Source organism: Beta vulgaris, chromosome 6 (genome assembly GCF_026745355.1).
Source record: "Beta vulgaris subsp. vulgaris cultivar EL10 chromosome 6, EL10.2, whole genome shotgun sequence".
NCBI classification, from domain to species: domain Eukaryota; kingdom Viridiplantae; phylum Streptophyta; class Magnoliopsida; order Caryophyllales; family Amaranthaceae; genus Beta; species Beta vulgaris.
Window position 1 is genome coordinate 54,372,647 of NC_079207.1, and position 17,453 is coordinate 54,390,099.

Consider the following 17,453-nt stretch of genomic DNA (forward strand, 5'->3'; position numbering starts at 1 on the left):
TTACATATCTCTCTTAGCTTTGTTTTCTGTCCTGCGCCTTTTTCGTGCCGACGGTGGCGTCTCTGCCGGTCGCTTGTGATCAGAGTGCTTGAGGGCCGTCAGGTAACAAGCCCTGGCGGACTCTTGATTCCCCTTGATTTTTTTCGGTTTACCTTTGTTTGACATGTAAATAATTGTCAAATGGTAGGTGGAGACTACTGCATGTGCATCATGGATCAGAGGTCGTCCAATGATAGTGTTGTAGGCCGCCGGGACGTCGACGACCAGAAACTCTACCATCATGTCTCTGGAATGGGATACCTCACCTATTGTCACCGGCAGCTTGATGGTTCCTTCCGAGACGACAGATGCCCCAGTAAATCCGATTACCGGATACGAGATAGGCTTTAGGCATGATGCCTCAAGGCCCATCTTTTCGAACGTCTCTTTGTATAATATGTTGGCGGAACTTCCGCCATTCACCAGTATGCGATGGACCATCACTGTGGAAATTTGCAGAGATACTACCAGGAGATCATCGTGGAGGTAGATGATTCCTTTGGCGTCCTCTGACGTAAACGCTACAGAGGGCATGCGTGGGGGTGCCGGCCACTGTCCGGTGTTATGATAGTTTACTTGATGCCTAACCTCCTTTAGGCTAGCTTTGGCACCACGTATGCTTCCCCAGCGTGTCGAGCCTCTTGAGATGACATGGATTTCGGTGATCCGTTCCTTCACTGACTTCCTGTTGCCGCTTTCATCCTCTCTGGACGGGGATTTCCGATGTACTTTTACGAGGTACTTTATGAAGTCACTAGTAGAAAAATGACGATTTGCGTCGCCCGAAGTGCGTCGGATGCAAAGCAAAACGATGCAAAAGTGTTATTTGCGTCGCACATGAAGAAGAGTGCGACGCACATCATGTGTAAACGAGCACCACAATGAGCTATCTGCGTCGCATTGACCAAAGGTGCGTTGCAAAAGCACGATGAGCTATTTGCGTCGCATTGACGTATTGACCAAAGGTGCGTCGCATTGACCAAAAGTGTTATTTGCGTCGCATTGACCACATGGCCCATACGACGCAAATAAATTTCACTATCTGCGTTGCATCGTATTTTAGTGCGTTGCATCGTATTTTAGTGCGTTGCAAAAGACCAAATTGCGTCGGACCTCATGGCCCATCCGACGCAGATTTGCAGCCCAAACCCGCCCCTTAACATATCCCTTAACCTAAATTCTCTATCTCAAATTCTCACTCCTCTATGCATCGCTTCACTCCTCTCAAATTCTCACTCTCTCTCACTCTATGCGTCGCTTCACTCCTCTCAAATTCTCCAACCTAAATTCTCCCTCCCTCCCTCAACCCTCCCTCACTTCTAAACTCCGTTTTCCGGCGACTTTCAGCTAACGAACGACACCAACGAAGAGCAGCGAACGAACGAACGAATCAATTGCAAGTCTCTCAAATTCTCGCTGGAGTTTCACTCTCAAATTCTCCCCTTTGCGAACGAACGAACGAATCATTTCCCAAGTATGATTCAATGCGAACGAACGAATTAGATTCCTCCCCCTTTGCTGCTCACCGACAACGCAAACAATATCAAAAGAAGACGAAAATTCGACGTGAAAAAGATCAAAGTACAATCTTGTTTCCCAGGTATGATTCAACGCGAAGATTTCATTTTTTACTTTAGTTTTCAGATCTGAAAATTCATTTTTTATTTTCAGATCTGAAAAATAATAAATTAGTTCATGCAGATGAAAATAAAACTTTGATCATTTCGTTTTTATTTTTATTTTTTGTATCTAATTTTTTTGTTTATTTTTTGGCATTTTTATGTTTTATTTTCAGATCTGGAATTTGTTCTTCTCGAAGTTGTCTCCCTCAAACACTCGAAAAATGTTGCCATTACAATGTTCCTTTATTAGATTCAGTTTTAATTTTACATTTTTTTTACATATTTACAATGTAATTTATTTTGTATATATTGTATATATTTTTTTACATTTGTTTGTATCTAATATTTACATATTAATGCAAAGATTTATTTGTATATAATATTTACATATCAATGCAAAAATATTGCAATTTTAAGTCATATTGTGGGAATATTATTTGTTTTTGGAATCTTGTCTTGATTTACCCAGAATGGTGAATGAAAATATGCAATAATGTGAGTTTGAGAGAAAAAAAACTGAAAATTAAAAAAAAAATGCAAATTCAGTAATTTGTGTCGCACCTATTGCCACATGCGACGCAAATTACTGACTGTTGGGAATTTGGGATATGTGCGTCATTTTGGCCTGATTTGCGTTGCACATTGTTGAAGATGCGAGGCAGATGCCTGATTTGCGTCGCACACAGTGCTATGTGCGACGCCAATTCCCCTTCTATCCGGTGCTGGGGAGAGCCATCTGCGTCGCACCGGATATTACGTGCGACACAAATAGGTAAAAGATCTGCGTCGTTTTCGCATACGACGCAGATCAATTTTAGGTCATCTGCGTCGAGACCTGTGCCGTTGGACCCAAGTCCGATGCAAATAGGCGTCTCAGGTCCGACGCAAATCGGCGTTTCTCTACTAGTGAGTATCCTCTCGTTATCAGATCTTCGATGCCGTCCTTCAGGTCCTTACAATAATTAGTGACGTGACCATAATCCCTGTGAAACTCGCACCACTTTGACTTATCCCGGCCCTTATAGTACATCTTTCTAGGCCGCTGCCACTTGTCGTCTTTCTTGTGGAGCTCGTATATCTCAGTCCAAGACATTGTCAAGGGGGTGTAATTGTGATATTGGTCAGGTCGCCCAACCTGACCCTTCTTTACCGTATTACTTTCCTCCCTCCTCCTGGAAGTTTCCGGCTTTCTGTCCTTCCGGTACTTGTCTTCCTTGCGATCTTTCTCCTTCTCTTTCTTATCTCCTGTCGGACTTTTAGCAGCTGCCACTTTGTCAAACTCCTCTCCTCGGATGAAGTCATTTGCCTTGCCTAAGACCTCTGTTAGGCTTGTTAGCTTTTTGCGGCCCAAGTAGCTTCTGAAGGCAGTCCTTTCTTTTAAGCCTGTCATTAGGGCTAAGACCGCCACCTCCTGCTGCAGTTTGGGGATGGTGATGGCTTTCGCATTGAAGCGCCCTACATAGTTCCTCAAGCTTTCAGAGTCCCCTTGCTTGATGGACATCAGCTCGCCGGTAGTTTTCTCCCTGCGCTTGTTTCTGACAAAGTGGGTAACAAACATGGATGTGAGCTGGTGAAAGTCGAAGACAGTTGCCGGTGGTATACTCTTGAACTAGGTTTGGCCAAGCCCAATTAGCGCAGTGGGGGAACACTTTACACCATACCGAGTCGGTGTTAGTGTATAGCAGCATGTGTCCCTCATAAACTGATATGTGATCCTCCGAGTCAGTTTTACCGTCGTATTTGCATGTCAGCATCTTGATCTTCTCCATGGGCTCTTGAAGGATGGATGTGAAAAAAGGGGAGTTTCTCAGGGATACCGGTGCCCTACGCCGGTATTCGCCTCCCTTTCTTAGCTAGTTTGACTGCTGAATCTCCGTATCTTGCACCTCATCCTCCTCTTCTTCCTCCTCCCCGAACTGCTCAATGGGGGTCTTAGAGTCGGCCACTTGATCCTGGTCATTCCAACCTTGTTCACCCTGGCGGCCCGTCCCTGGTGAGCGCATTGGCGATTGGACCAGCAGGTGGTGTCTGGCTAGCCATGGCCTGAAAGACCTCTGCAGCACTTCTAAGCTGTCCCGGAGTGAACATGTGCTGGAGCGTCTCGAAGATATTCGGTTGAGGGGTCTCAGCAGCTTTCTTCCCCTTATCAGTTGGCGGTTCGGGCAATCCTGTCGCCGACACTGGGGTTGAGAAACCCGGGGGTGCCCTCCCGATGGGGATGTTGTTTTCGTCAATTTCCGGCATCCCGAAATTCTGACTAGGATCCATGAGAGTGGTTTTGCTGGTAAAACTGTAGCTTAGACTCAAAAGTATAGTTCACCCCTCCTTCTAGCGCAAATTGTTCCGGTATGGAATAAGTAGTAGGGTGTGAACTGGTATGTCCTTCGTATGTAAGCCAGTTTGTTTATCTGCAACAGAGAACACGTAAGCTAACCTCGAGGGTTGATCCGAGGAACGCCCCTCCAATGCCTAAGTTAGTAATGGGTAAATCGGTAGCTCTCAAGTAGAGTATGATTGTGTTTGTGACTCAGATCAACGGGGCATTTATAGGAGCCGGTAAGAGTCATTGTTCAAGTAGGACTCTGCTCCTATTGGTTGGACGTAGGTATATTCCTTTGGGATATACATTTAGCCCATGTTGGTTCACTAAAAACAATGACTGGAAACGGAATGAAAACCTTGTTTCCGTTTCAAGTTGTTTGGTTCAACACCCATGGAAACCCAATCCCTTACTTAGTTGTAACCCAATCCCCTCATTTGTTACCTTACTTCACCCAGCGGTAACAAAGTTGTTACCTCCTCTAATCTAATCTCCGTCCCTGTCATTTCTCTCTCTCTTACCTCACCTCACCTCTCCTCTCTATCTTCTATCGATGATTTCGTGAAGATAATTGCAACATATCAGGCAAGATTTTTCAATTTCTCAATTTGAGGATCGATTTTGTCTTGGTAAGCATGTGATTTATGGCATTTTGTATTTTGTTGTTAAAATTTTTGGATTTGTTGGATTTGGTGCTACACGAACAATAGTTTTCGACATGAACTATTGAGTTTCAGTTTTTCACATCTGAAATTTCGTTTTTTCTAAATGAAAGTGTATCAAAAAATATCAAATCTGAAAATTCCTTTTCTTTTTCAAGCAAAAATTTTATATTGAATTTTTATTTTGGCTTATACTATTCATATTAGTAATGTATCAAGTTAGATTTTTGGGTCAATGAGTTAGACTTGTAGACGTTGTAGTGATTGAATTTCATAACCTGAATCTATTTTTTTTTTCCTTTTCATTTTTTCATTTTAGGAAGGATTTTTGCAGTAGGGAGTAATGATTTGATAAATTTCATATCCTAGTTTTTGGGGTTTAGATTTGATTTGCTGTGATGGTGGCTTGAATGATTCCTTTCTTCATTGAACCAAACAATCGATAAAAGTAACGGTTATTGTTACCATTCCACTCCTCTAACTCATTCCATTCCCTTTCCATTCCGTGGTTTGAACCAAACGAGCCCTTATCCTATATTGATGTTTATCTTTAGGCCCGTAGGCGCATTTAGATAGAAACTGGATCAAGCCTAGGGCCATGGATAATGGCCAAGGGAGGGATATCGTCTTGGTATCCTAATTAAACCGGTATGATGAAGTCAACGGTTCTGTAGTAAGTGTATTGACCATAACGATACACATCGGTCTAGGTGGACCGGTATGGAACTTACTCTGCCCCCATACAGGTATTAAGTATGAAATTTTGTTGGTTATTCAGATGAAATTAATTATATATTGGACTCTTGAAGTTGTTTTAAAGCTATTACAAGTATTCCTGTTATTCTCTAGTTTCTTGATGATTAAAATTATATTTTTTCGAAGACAATATTCTTAATATTATGATTATTGTTTTTGAGAAATTGTAAGTTGTTTTGAATTGAAATTGATGGGTTGAGTCCCTAAAGTTCATGCAGTTTGATGTACGATCTTAAATGCAGAAAATATATTATATTTTTATCGTTTGTTTTTGTTTGAGGATGATTAGTGAGGCGATATGGTCTCCTAGGAATTAACAGTCACTATTTACTCACCAGGGTACATAGTTTATACGTATGTATTGAGAAGGGTGTGTAGGTTCGTCTTCATTATTAGTTGTCGTCTGAGAGATCGAGAAGTATTGAGCATGTTACTATCTCGTATCAGGGTGTGGCCATGACATAGGCGAGCAGATTCCTAATACTATATAACCAAATATGAATTGTGGGTTACGATCCACTTACGTTCAATTCCTCCTCAAAAATGTGTTGAGAATATTATTTTGGAAAATATTAATATTATTTTATTCGATTTTTTCACCATATAACTGTAACAAATTTTGTTTGCACCATATACCCTTTCGACTTTTGAAATTCACCATATACCCCCGCTTTTGAAAAAATACGTTTATTTACCCTTAATGACTAACTGAGTTAAACTATGTTAGTCATTAACCCCCTAACCCCCCCTCTAACCATAATTAACTACCTTAAATCTACCCCTAACTCTAACCCTAACCCCTAATTTAATACCCTAACCAGCCAACCACCACCCCTCCCCCACCTCATCTCTTCTCCTCACTGCCCCATCACCCCCGCAACCCCCTACCCCACCACCCCTGCCCTACCACCACCAAAGCCCCTCTCCCTCACAACCCCCCTCCCCCTCCCCTCCCTTTCCCCCTCAGTCCTGCAACTCCTCCCTCCCCTTCCCCTTCAACGCATTGTCGGTCGCACCAACTCCCCCCCCCCGATTTTTAGGCCTTTTTTCACCCTAGATGTTCGAACTCAGTAGTGCTCTTCAAATTTTTCGAAACACAACAACCTAGATTTTTCGAAACACAACAACCTAGATTTTTCGAATGGAACCCAAAATTTTCGAATTTTTTTTAGTGTTGAGGGGTGCAATTCAGTTGGAGGAGGGGGTTGCGGGGGAGTGGGGAGGGGGGGCTTCGGGGCTGGTGGGGAGTGGGGAAGGGGGGGCTTCGGGGCTGCATGCGGAGTGGGGAGGGGGGGAGCTTCGAGGCTGCGTGAGAGTGGGGAGTGGGGAGTGCGGAGAGGGGTTCGGGGCTGCGCGGGGAGTGGGGAGTGCGGAGAGGGGTTCGGGGCTGCGTGGGGAGTGGGGAGGGGGCTTCGGGGGTAGTGGGGAGAGGGCTTCAGGGGTGGTGGGGAGGGGGCTGCTGGGGTGGTGGGGTAGTGGGGAGAAGGGGGAAGGGGTGGGGGAGGGGTGGTTGGGGTAAGGGTTAGGGTTTGGGTAGTTAATTAGGCTTATGGAAAATTAGGGGTTAATGACTAACGGAAGTCTAACACCTTTAGTTAAAAGGGTAGTTTGATGTATTTTTTGAAAATTGTACGGTATATGGTGCATTTGAAAACTTGCGAGGATATACAATGAAAAAAAATTTGTCAAGGATATATGTGAAAAAACCGTATTTTATTTTATTTTTATTGCTCATTGATATCATTCTTGATTTTATATAGTGACTGTTGATGATTCTTGCTTATTTGTTTGTGTGAACTTGATTATTATGTCTATTATAACTGATTTGTGAATCCTAATTGGGCTAGGAGAGTTGCTAGTTACTTCCTACTTATTGTCAATGTTTGTTGTTATGTTTTGCAGGTAATAAATAAAGAGTAGTTCTTTTATATATTGTGGGCTGTGAAGGAAGACTTATTAGGCTTATAAGACTTTATATTTTATTTCTTATTTATGTTTGTTAAAATGGGTTTACGAGGTTGTTTTGCCTCCATCTGGATATTTTTGGTTTAATTTAATTTGGGATTTAAATTTCAAGTTTGATTAGTTTATGGAAAATTATGTCTAGTAACCCTGTAATTTAGCTTATTGTTTATGGTAGACCAAAACAAAATGTTTCAAATGACCATGTAACTAATAACACTGTTAACACGTGACATTGATGATGTTTTGCTGTTAATAATTAGGATTAACACGTTAAACCTAGGGTATAGTTGTTACCATAGTAACTTTTACCTACCCTAACTTTGAAGTTAATAACCACGCTCCCAACTGAACCTTTGATCCTTCCGAAAAAAGCGTCCCTCTCTTCTTCTCTTTCTCTTCTTTCTTACAATGTGATCATTCATCTTCTTCAAAAACACGACCCTCTTATTCTTCCATTTTCTATGGTTTTCAAAACAAGTACTTGCATAGCTGAACTTCTAAGAAATTTGCACTAGAACCCAAGTGTGAAGAAACGAAGTTGAAACTGGGTTTTCGCTTCTTCTACTATATGTAACTTATCATCTCACTTTTGTTACCAAAATCCTTTCATGAATTGTTGTGCTTTGCTGCGTTGTGAATTTTTGTTGTTCAAATAATTGAATTTTTTTTCCTTTTTTTGCTGCTTGGCACTTTTGATTTACAATATGGCTGATAGTTTGGTTCTAAGATTTCAATATAAGGGAAAAGATGTAGACATTATTGTTCCCCTCAAAAAAAAAAATGTAGACATTATTGTTGATGACACTGATAAGGTGATGCTCGTAGATCATATAATTGAGTATTGGGAAAAGGCTGAGGAAGCCAACATTAGCACCCCTACAAACCCTAAATTTGAGTATCTTTATAAAATGAAACATGTTCAATTGAACGATGATAAAGACCTGATGACCATGATCAATAACTTATCTGAAAAGAAGTTGATAAATATATGGATAGAGGATGTTTCACATCCTAGTAATATTGTCATGATTGCCCAATCACTTAAGTTTATCCAAAAACATGTTGAGGGTTGGGTGCTTCATCTAGGGTAAGGAAGGGCAAGGAACCCGTGGAGATGGTGTATCCTAGAACAAGTTTAAGGGTGAGTCACTTAGAGGATGATAATGTTGATAACAATATCAATCAATGTATAAAGAGAAGTGGTATGACATTGAGGTTTCTTTTGTGGAATCAAATTTGAGAGAAGGAAGATGGAAAGGAAGCAGTACAGATCTGAGAGGCAGGGAGGCAATAGGGAGAGGGATGGGAAACAATGATTGATTCCAATGAAGTGGAGTTATAAGTGAGGAGGAGTACTAGAAATCTGGATGTTGTGTTAATTCCCAACTCAAATCAGCCCACTCTCACCTTATCAAATACAGATGCAACCTTAAACACAACATATCATGGTAGTGGTACAACTAAAAACCCAAATCAAGGCTCTAGGTCATCCAAATCAAGTGATATTACATGTAAAAGGGTTCCTTGAACGATTGTCAAGAGGAAAGGCATTACATACAATAATGGGACTGATGTGTTGTCAAAAAAGAAGAAATCTGTGAAGGGTGAAAGGAATAGAGATGTTTCTATTAATTACAACAGAAGATCATGGTATGTCGTTCTTCTCAACATGATGATGATGATGGATACTCTCCCTCTAATAGTGATCGTTCAACACTGAAGAAAGTTTGGTTGATGAAGATGAAGAATCGGATGAAGATTATGGACTAATTATTCATGGTATATAAGGGAGCATAATGGGATGATGATGATGACAACTATTTCAGTAAGTTGTATAAAGTATATGAAGATGAGAAGTTTAGGAAGATTGTAACCATACCATGGCAGTTGTTTACAGATAAAGATCATTTAAGAGATGGTGTGAGGGATTATTGTATACAATGTGGCTTCTCAATTGTTGTTGATGAGGCAAATAACTGCAGATGCACAGTGAGGTGCTTCATTGAGAGTTGTGCGTGGAGATTACATGTCTCTAAGCTAACTGATGGTGTCATTAGTTACAGGACAATAAAGTCCATCTAGAGCCCAGAACATACATGCATACACTTTGAGGTTCACAACCCTATGGTGAATGTAAAATGGGCATCAAGAGTTTTATTGTAAGACATTAGGGCAAACCATTACTACCCTGCCAAGGCACTGAAAAGCTGTTGTGGGACAGATACAAGGTGAGATGTGTTAAAGCATATTGTATAGGATTGGGAAAAGGGCTCTGAAATTAACTCATGGAGGTTAAGATGTATCTTATTCTTTCTTTACACAATCTTGTGGATTATAAGAGAATATAATCCAAATTATGCTGCATTTTGTGCTTGGACACCTCCAAATCACCCTGAAAGACCCTTATGTTTCTCAAGCATTTTCATTGCTTTCAAGGGCCCATTAGATGGATTGTATGCTGGATGTAGACCCTTAATTGGTGTTGATGGGGCCATATGAAGGGTGATTATGGTGGAATATTACTCTCAGTATAATAGCACTTGATGGTAATAATGAAATTTAGCCCTTTGCTTGGGCCATAATTGCAATAGAAGATATTGAGAGCTGGAAGTTCTTTGTGTGGCACTTGAGAAATGTTTTTGAAAGACAGTTGCAGAAGAGAGGATAAATGGTGCATCATTTCAGATAGGCAAAAGGTAAATCAAACCAACATCTCTGCCTAAACTCACATCTAACTTTCATTTCAGTTGAAAGGGTTGCACCTGACTTCTTGTGTTTTTACAGGGCATTGATGTTGCATGTGCTGAGTTAATGCCAACAACAAGGAGAAGATATTGTGCTAAGCATCTTTGCAAAAATTGGAAAAGAGCATTTCCAAGTCCTTTAATGTTCAGCCTCTTCTGGAAAGCTTGTGGAGCAACATTTATGTTCATATTCAGGAAAGTGATGAGTTTTAAAATATACCGCAAGTGCACGGTGTCTGTTTAGCAGAAACTGGCAAATACGGGTCCATCCACAGGGAGAGGAGTTCTACAGATTTATGTTCAATTATCTAACTACTTCCAGAAAGGAAAAATAATTGAGGAATTAATAACTAAACTAGAACGCTGAAAAATGGGAATTTATCAACTAATTAAATAACCTAGGGCAATCGAGCGGTCCACCATGCTTACACCAGTTTAATCAATATAATATAGTTCAACAACACTTGGATTGAGGTTCGAATAAATGAAGTATTTCGTTAATCATTGGTCAGGCATTAACAACTCCTAGATTAACATATGCCAGTATGGTCGCTCAACATAATCAAAACTACCTATTGTAACAAGCCTCTAATGAATACGATCTTCCGATTCTAATTCTTATTAGCTAAACATAACTCATGATATTGCACAATTACACGAATTAAACAAGCATAACAAATCAACAGGAATTATTCTAATTCAATCCAATTATTGAAGAACATCAAACTACAATAAAAAAGGTATAAACATGGCTTCCCTCTCTAAATCCTAGAAATAGACTACTCACTCATTATAATAAAGAACTCAATAAACATGATCAAAGTAAAAGAATTCATTAAATTAAAGAAAGTAAAGAAGAATACCGAATGATTGAAGAACAACGAAAACGAAATCAACGATCTTTATAAACTTCCAAATCAAAAGTTAACACAAGGTAGAGAGAGAAAAACTAAGTATTTAGCCCTAAAATCGTTGAAAATAAGATAGTCTAAACGAAAATACTAAAAACATATTTATACTCTTTACAAAACCGGCTAAAAAACGCGTCCCGAGAAACCGCCCGGTCGGGCGACGGTGATTCACAACTTACGACAAAAAAGCAAATCCGCCCGGTCGGGCCCGTAAGAGAATTTTCCCATTTGGTCGCCCGGTTGACCGGGCTAACATGCCTTGCATTTCGGTGAAAAATTAATTTCGCCCGGTCGGGCAAAACCGCCCGGTCAACCGGGCGAGGAAACTGCGATTCTGCGTCAACTTGCGAAGGTTGTATCTCTCAAACCAGAAGTCGGATTTGGGCGTGTGACCTATCATTGGAAATCCCTTGAAGCCTAGTTTCCAACCCAACTGGAATTTCTTGATTATCTATTTTATATCAAACGTTATGATCAAAATAGTGAACAGGTGTCAGTTTTGACACTTCTTTCACTAACTGTTTGCTTCATTCTAACTCGAAATTGTCCCGAAAAGATGCATTGTGACCCTTGTACAAGATATCTTCATCTTGAGTGATTAATAGGCTTGATCTTAGGTAATCACAATCAATTTGCATCAAAGTAACCTGAAAATGATCAAAACACGCAAACGGGGAGTAGTAGAGCACAACTTACGTAATACATGTCATTATGCACCTAAATGCTCTAAAGGGAGTTCCAAATGCAATCAAATGCATCTAAAAACTATATATAATTATGACATATCAAACTCCCCCAAGTTAAACCTTTGCTTGTCCTGAAGCAAACAAGACATGAACGTGAATATGATTGTATGTTTCGCCCCTTTATATATGAAAACAGAGATCAAAATCTTTTATAAAGCTCATAAATCATTCAAGCAGGTACAATTCAAGTTCAACTGTTCAAATTACTCTATTTACCCATCCCCCAAATAACCAATCCAATGCAGCTGCCTTATATGACATACAAACCTCGAAAAGGCATTCACTGGGGTGTCACTCCTCTCGACATTTTTGTGGCAGGCAAAAGATGTGCCTGATCACTCACCATCCTAACCATAATAACCCTTCCCACTCACACTCTCATGTGTTTAGAAAGGTGATAATGTCACTCAACCTAATCATGTCGACTCAAGTAGCGAACGTACTCTTTAACCTTGACAAACTGACTCCACATCAATCCGATAAACAATGTAAGCACAAGCTCAAGAGGACTTTTTCAGGGTTGTAATAGGGCTTAGGTACGGGTAGGGATTATGTATGGGAAATGTGGTGGAAAAAACAAAGAATAGGGTTAGCACAAGTCACTAGAAGTATCAACCTGAATAATAGCCAATAACAATCTCCCTATTCTATAAATCACAAAAGTTTCAATAAACTCATCCTTGAAGCAGTGTGATGAATTTTTTTTTTCTTTGCAAGCATTTGTAAAAAAAAGAATTTTTAACTTTTTGTTCAATTTTTTCAATCTTTCTTTTTCTTTCTCTTTGCATTTTCCAATCCAATAATCACATGTATTTCACTTTGCTCATTCTTTTCTTTTTCTGAACCTTTGTACCTTAATACTATCATCTCCATCCAAAGTAACTCATAAAAACTATCTCAGATACTAACTCAGATATATGCTCCCCCAAGCTAGGCTTGGGATTAATGCCAAAACAAGGGTCATGGGCATGTAATGAGGTTTAGTAACATGAAATAGTCATTAGGCTAAGCGGGGCTAAGGAGGATAAGAGTATATCGCAAAATCACTCGGAGGCTCAAGAATCAGACAAAAGAACGCCTCTATCATAGCAATTGTCACAAGTCATCAGATATCAATAAGACAAGAATAACGCTCATCAACGACGGGAAATCTTGTTGTTAATGGAGCTTTTCTCGTCGCAGACGCCTTTTACGACGAGATTTCCGTCCCGTCGTCCCCGGTCGCAAAAGGCTCCGTCGAAAAAAATTACGACCAGTTTGGACGAGTCGTCGTCATTGATTTTTTACGACGAGGTGGAAAACTCGTCGCAAAACGTTGTGTATCTGCGACGAGATTACCTGACGCAATTCAGTTTTTAAAAATTCAAATGATTCTTTTTACGACCAGAATTTCTTGTCGTAAATCTCATTTTTTAAAGTCATTGTTGACGTAACTACGACTAATTTTCGGTCGCAATTATACTCTTGGAACTATTTCATTACACCACTAACGACCATAATTCTTGTCGCAATTCTTTTTCATGCATTTCTTGCAACACATTTTACGGCCATAATTCTTGTCGGTGTTCTTTTATTAAATGATTTTTATAGCACATTTTTACGTCCGCATTTGTTTCGTTTTTTGCCGGACCAAATTGTTACATTTTGCGCCATTCTTGCTTTGCATTCACTATATTTACTTGTAAACCATATACCACTCACTCCGAATATCGTGATAAAACATAATTCATAAGTACATAGATGTCCAAACACAAGTACCAAATAACAAAAGTATCTACAATCTTAGCTAACGGTTCAATACGATAAAAAAGTCTAGAAAGTTTCACAAGCTAAAAAATCATAACTATTGTAATTCTTCCACATTGTAGAAAATGTATGACCCACAATGTTAGTCCATATCACTCCAACTCAAGCTTCATGTAAGGATCTCCTCCTCATGTCATTGTTATTATTAGTTTTACCCAATCATGAGTCGCCTCGCTACTAAGCCCCTAAAACAAAAGGTAACAAATTATAAATTACAATGTATAAATTTTTAGCACATAACAGACAAAGTAGAAGTATAAATAACAATGAGCAAAAAAATTAGTGTAAACTATGAAAATTCAAATGATTCAAACCATGCAACAAAAATGATTCAAACCATAAGCCTAAATGAAAAAGGCATCCCCCCAGCTAAAGTGGCAGATTAAAGAAATGAAAGGAAGTAATCAAGGTTGACATGCCAATGTTTTTTTTTTTTTTGACAACATATTCAAACAAATGAGCCCAGCTAATACACAAACCAACAAAATTTGCACAAAGGGACAAGAAATGGGTAAGCTACAAGAACAAACTAGGAGTAATACTCTAAACCTTGTTAATACTCTAGTAAACCAGATGTTCCTTCAGACCACCCACCAAAATAAAGCAGACATGGTAAACTATGACTATCCTAATAATGTTCTGACTCGAACCAAGGGCAGGAGGTATCATCAATGCCTTTGCCAAAAATGTTGCTATGCTCATTGTTGGAAGAATTTTCCTAGGTTTCGGCATTGGATTTGGCAATCAAGTAAGTCCCAACTTCTACTTATTTTTCTCTTCATTCCTTCCTTTCATGTGAAAACAATGTGGGTCTTGAGAAGTGATTTCTCTACCAGTTCAGCAAGATTTCAGAAGTTCTGCAATAATTAACATTCCGTGTTCTATTTTCTGTTTAATCTTACAGGCAGTTCCACTGTATCTTTCTGAAATGGCGCCTGCAAAAATCCGAGGAGCTGTTAATCAACTCTTTCAGCTAACCACGCACATGCCTTGGAATATTAGTAGCTAACTTCATAAATTATGGGACTGCCAAACAGTCTGGTGGAACAAGGCAGGTTAGAAGAGGGAAGGAGGGCGTTAGAAAAAGTCAGAGGTAACACGAATGTTGAGGCCGAATTTGTTGACCTTGTTGATGCTAGTGAAGCAGCAAGGGCTATCAAACATCCCTTCCGAAACCTTCTTCAGAGGAAGAACCGTCCTCAGTTGATTATAGGTGCTATAGCACTTCCAGCATTCCAACAATTTACTGGACCCTCAGATCAGATTTTATAGCTAATGATATTAGCAATCAGAGTGGTTCAGAATGTGACCCTCAGATCCTTTCCGATGTTGGGAGTTTATACCTCAGAGAAGCAGCAGAAAATGATAGTAATGAAGATGATCATGACGTGCAGGATCATGCAAGTAGCTTCATAATTTTAATAGTATAATTTGATGCATATTACTGATTTCACCAAAGTTAATATTGTTAATTGATTTAGTTGAGCTCACAGTTCAGATAGCTGATCTAGGACATCTATATTTTTATCTTCTACTAGGAATTTAGACTGAAAAAATAAAGCCGGTTTGATAGATAGTAACAAGTGATGGTCATACAGATGGATTTTATAAGTTATTTTGTGAATGAAGTCGCATGCCGATGTCCACGGTAATACTTATCCATTACCCAAGTATCTCCTTTTCTTCAGAAATCTCCATTAACATACATCATCAGTCGCAATACAGATAGTTCAGAATTTTCTCACAGCAAGAAAGAGAGTGAGGTCTGATGTAATACAGAGAATTTAAGGATAGTCCAAGAAAGAGAGTTGATTTCTTCAGTCGCAATTGAACTAGACTAACATCAGGAGAGAAGTTAGGTGAGGTCAACACACTCCCCTAATTTAGAATTAAGCTAGCGAGCACCTCATCCACCTTATATATTATCTCCTAATTTCGTTCCAAAATGCAGAGATCCAGCCTTCTATTCATTTTAATATCAACATCAGCAAATCAAAGACATTTAATTCTTTAAAGGTTAGAAAGCGTAGTCACCTGGAACGTTATGCATAGCTTGGTCCCGACCACTAGTTCGTTGAATATGAGCTTCCATTAACATGTTTAATTGTGCTGCCATATCATTCATCTTTTTGCCGTAGTCCTCCTTTATTTCATCTATTTTTTTGTTAAGGTCAACATTTTCTCGTTCCTTCTCTTGGATACGTGCCATAAGTTCTGCTCTACTGGGTAAAGGTCCTCTGACATCTTTAGGTGTTACACCAAACCCAAAGCAAACAACGCTACCACGATCTTGTTCCCCAAAGCATTTTTCGACAACTTCAAAATGTGATAGGGATGGATTCTCTTTCTCAACGTCAACTATCTCATTCTAAAATAATAAAACACAAAAAAGAAAAGTTTATTGTGAGCTCACATAAACATTATTTTGAACAGTTTAGAACATTTGTGAAAATATTACATACATATTTGCCATCCTCGTCTTCATCTAAATCTCCAGATTTTCTTTTCCTTGTCCTTTTAAAAACAGCTGATATTGGAGGCGGTTCCTTCCCTTCTTTACCTCCCTTCATATAAAATAATCAAACCATCAAAGGAGCATTATATAAAGAAAAGACTATAAATTGAAAATCTTACCATATCATCCCAAATTACTTGTCTAAATGGCATGCTACCAGTGCGATGAGGCATTGTTAAATGTCCTCTGTTTCCGGAATTTCTAGAACTAACTTTCTACAACCACAAAGTATATGTTAGTAATTAAACCTCTATTAAGGAAAAGAGTTGTTAATCATTACAAAAATGACATACTAAAATGCTAAACATTAAGAAAATGACATACTTTGAAATTGGAACTTGTAAAATGCTCTTTTACCAACCACTCCCAATCCTCCTTTGTTAGATCATTTGGCGTTTCTTTTAATGCATTTTCTATACCACCTTTTTTGATTATTGAATTCTGCATCAAGATCCCTCTCCAGTTCTGCCACAATCTTTTCAAATGGCAGAGGGTTATTGTACGGTCCAACTCAAAGCCATTTCCTGCAAATTTGTTCTGCAAAAGAAAAAATTTGGAACACAAATTAATGAAAACAAAGTTGTGTATGCAATTACGGTGTATGCGATATAAAGGTCAAGTTAGCATTACCACAACTTATTTCCACATATGATCCTTTGCACTATCATCTATCTCGTTCCATGAATGCACTCTAATTGGACAAATTAAGCGATCTCGAACAATTTTGCCCATGTGCCTTGTCATTTCCTTATGGTTATCTCCAACTGGACCACTGTTATAAAAATTCACCTCTAATTTCTCACCTTCTTTAAGATTTCCCACTTTCTTGCACTTGTTAACACCCCTTGGCTTTGCATCCGGTCTCCTATTTGTCTTCCTAACCGTAGGGATGGATACTTTCATAAAGCAACAAAAAATCATTAATGGGATATAAAGAATTAAAGCTTGAATTATAACAATTTGATGTTCAAAGTTAATTTCATACCTTCCTCCTGGATCCTCAAGGCATCTTGTGAAGAACTTTGATCAAGAAACTTACTAATTGCATCATTATTGATGGATCTTTGTAGGAAATCATCATGGTCTATCTCCTCATCAAGAGATAAAGTTGAAGGAACGGAAGTAAGCTCCTTTTCCATTTCCTCATTAGTAGTCTGTTGGTTCATTTGGCTTGCATTAGTTACATTTAAATTTGAAGGTAAGGAAGTAACATGTACATGGTTTGTGACCCTAGGGGAAGTAACTGTTTCACCTAAAGTGGACGAAGAAGGGGGTTTTGCATTAAGCGATCTCGAAAATAATGTAGCTTTTAGTCCTTTGCCACGATTTTTACCAAGTATTCCAGGTGCCAGAAACATGTTCTTCTT

At 39.2% G+C, this 17,453-nt stretch overlaps 2 protein-coding genes across 2 annotated transcripts; both read right to left on the reverse strand.

Moving 5' to 3' along the window:
• Nucleotides 1-3,219, reverse strand: LOC125498552 (uncharacterized). Its single transcript, XM_048646781.1, has 2 exons — nucleotides 2,497-3,219; nucleotides 1-591 (listed from the first exon to the last, which is right to left on the reverse strand). The coding sequence occupies exons 1-2, from the start codon at nucleotides 3,217-3,219 to the stop codon at nucleotides 1-3; spliced, it is 1,314 nt and encodes a 437-aa protein (XP_048502738.1).
• Nucleotides 3,220-15,137: 11,918 nt separating this feature from the next.
• On the reverse strand, nucleotides 15,138-16,747 carry LOC125498432 (uncharacterized). Its single transcript, XM_048646615.2, has 4 exons — nucleotides 16,411-16,747; nucleotides 16,206-16,301; nucleotides 16,034-16,135; nucleotides 15,138-15,939 (listed from the first exon to the last, which is right to left on the reverse strand). The coding sequence occupies exons 1-4, from the start codon at nucleotides 16,531-16,533 to the stop codon at nucleotides 15,589-15,591; spliced, it is 672 nt and encodes a 223-aa protein (XP_048502572.1). The 5' UTR covers nucleotides 16,534-16,747; the 3' UTR covers nucleotides 15,138-15,588.
• Between the last annotated feature and the right edge of the window lie 706 nt (nucleotides 16,748-17,453).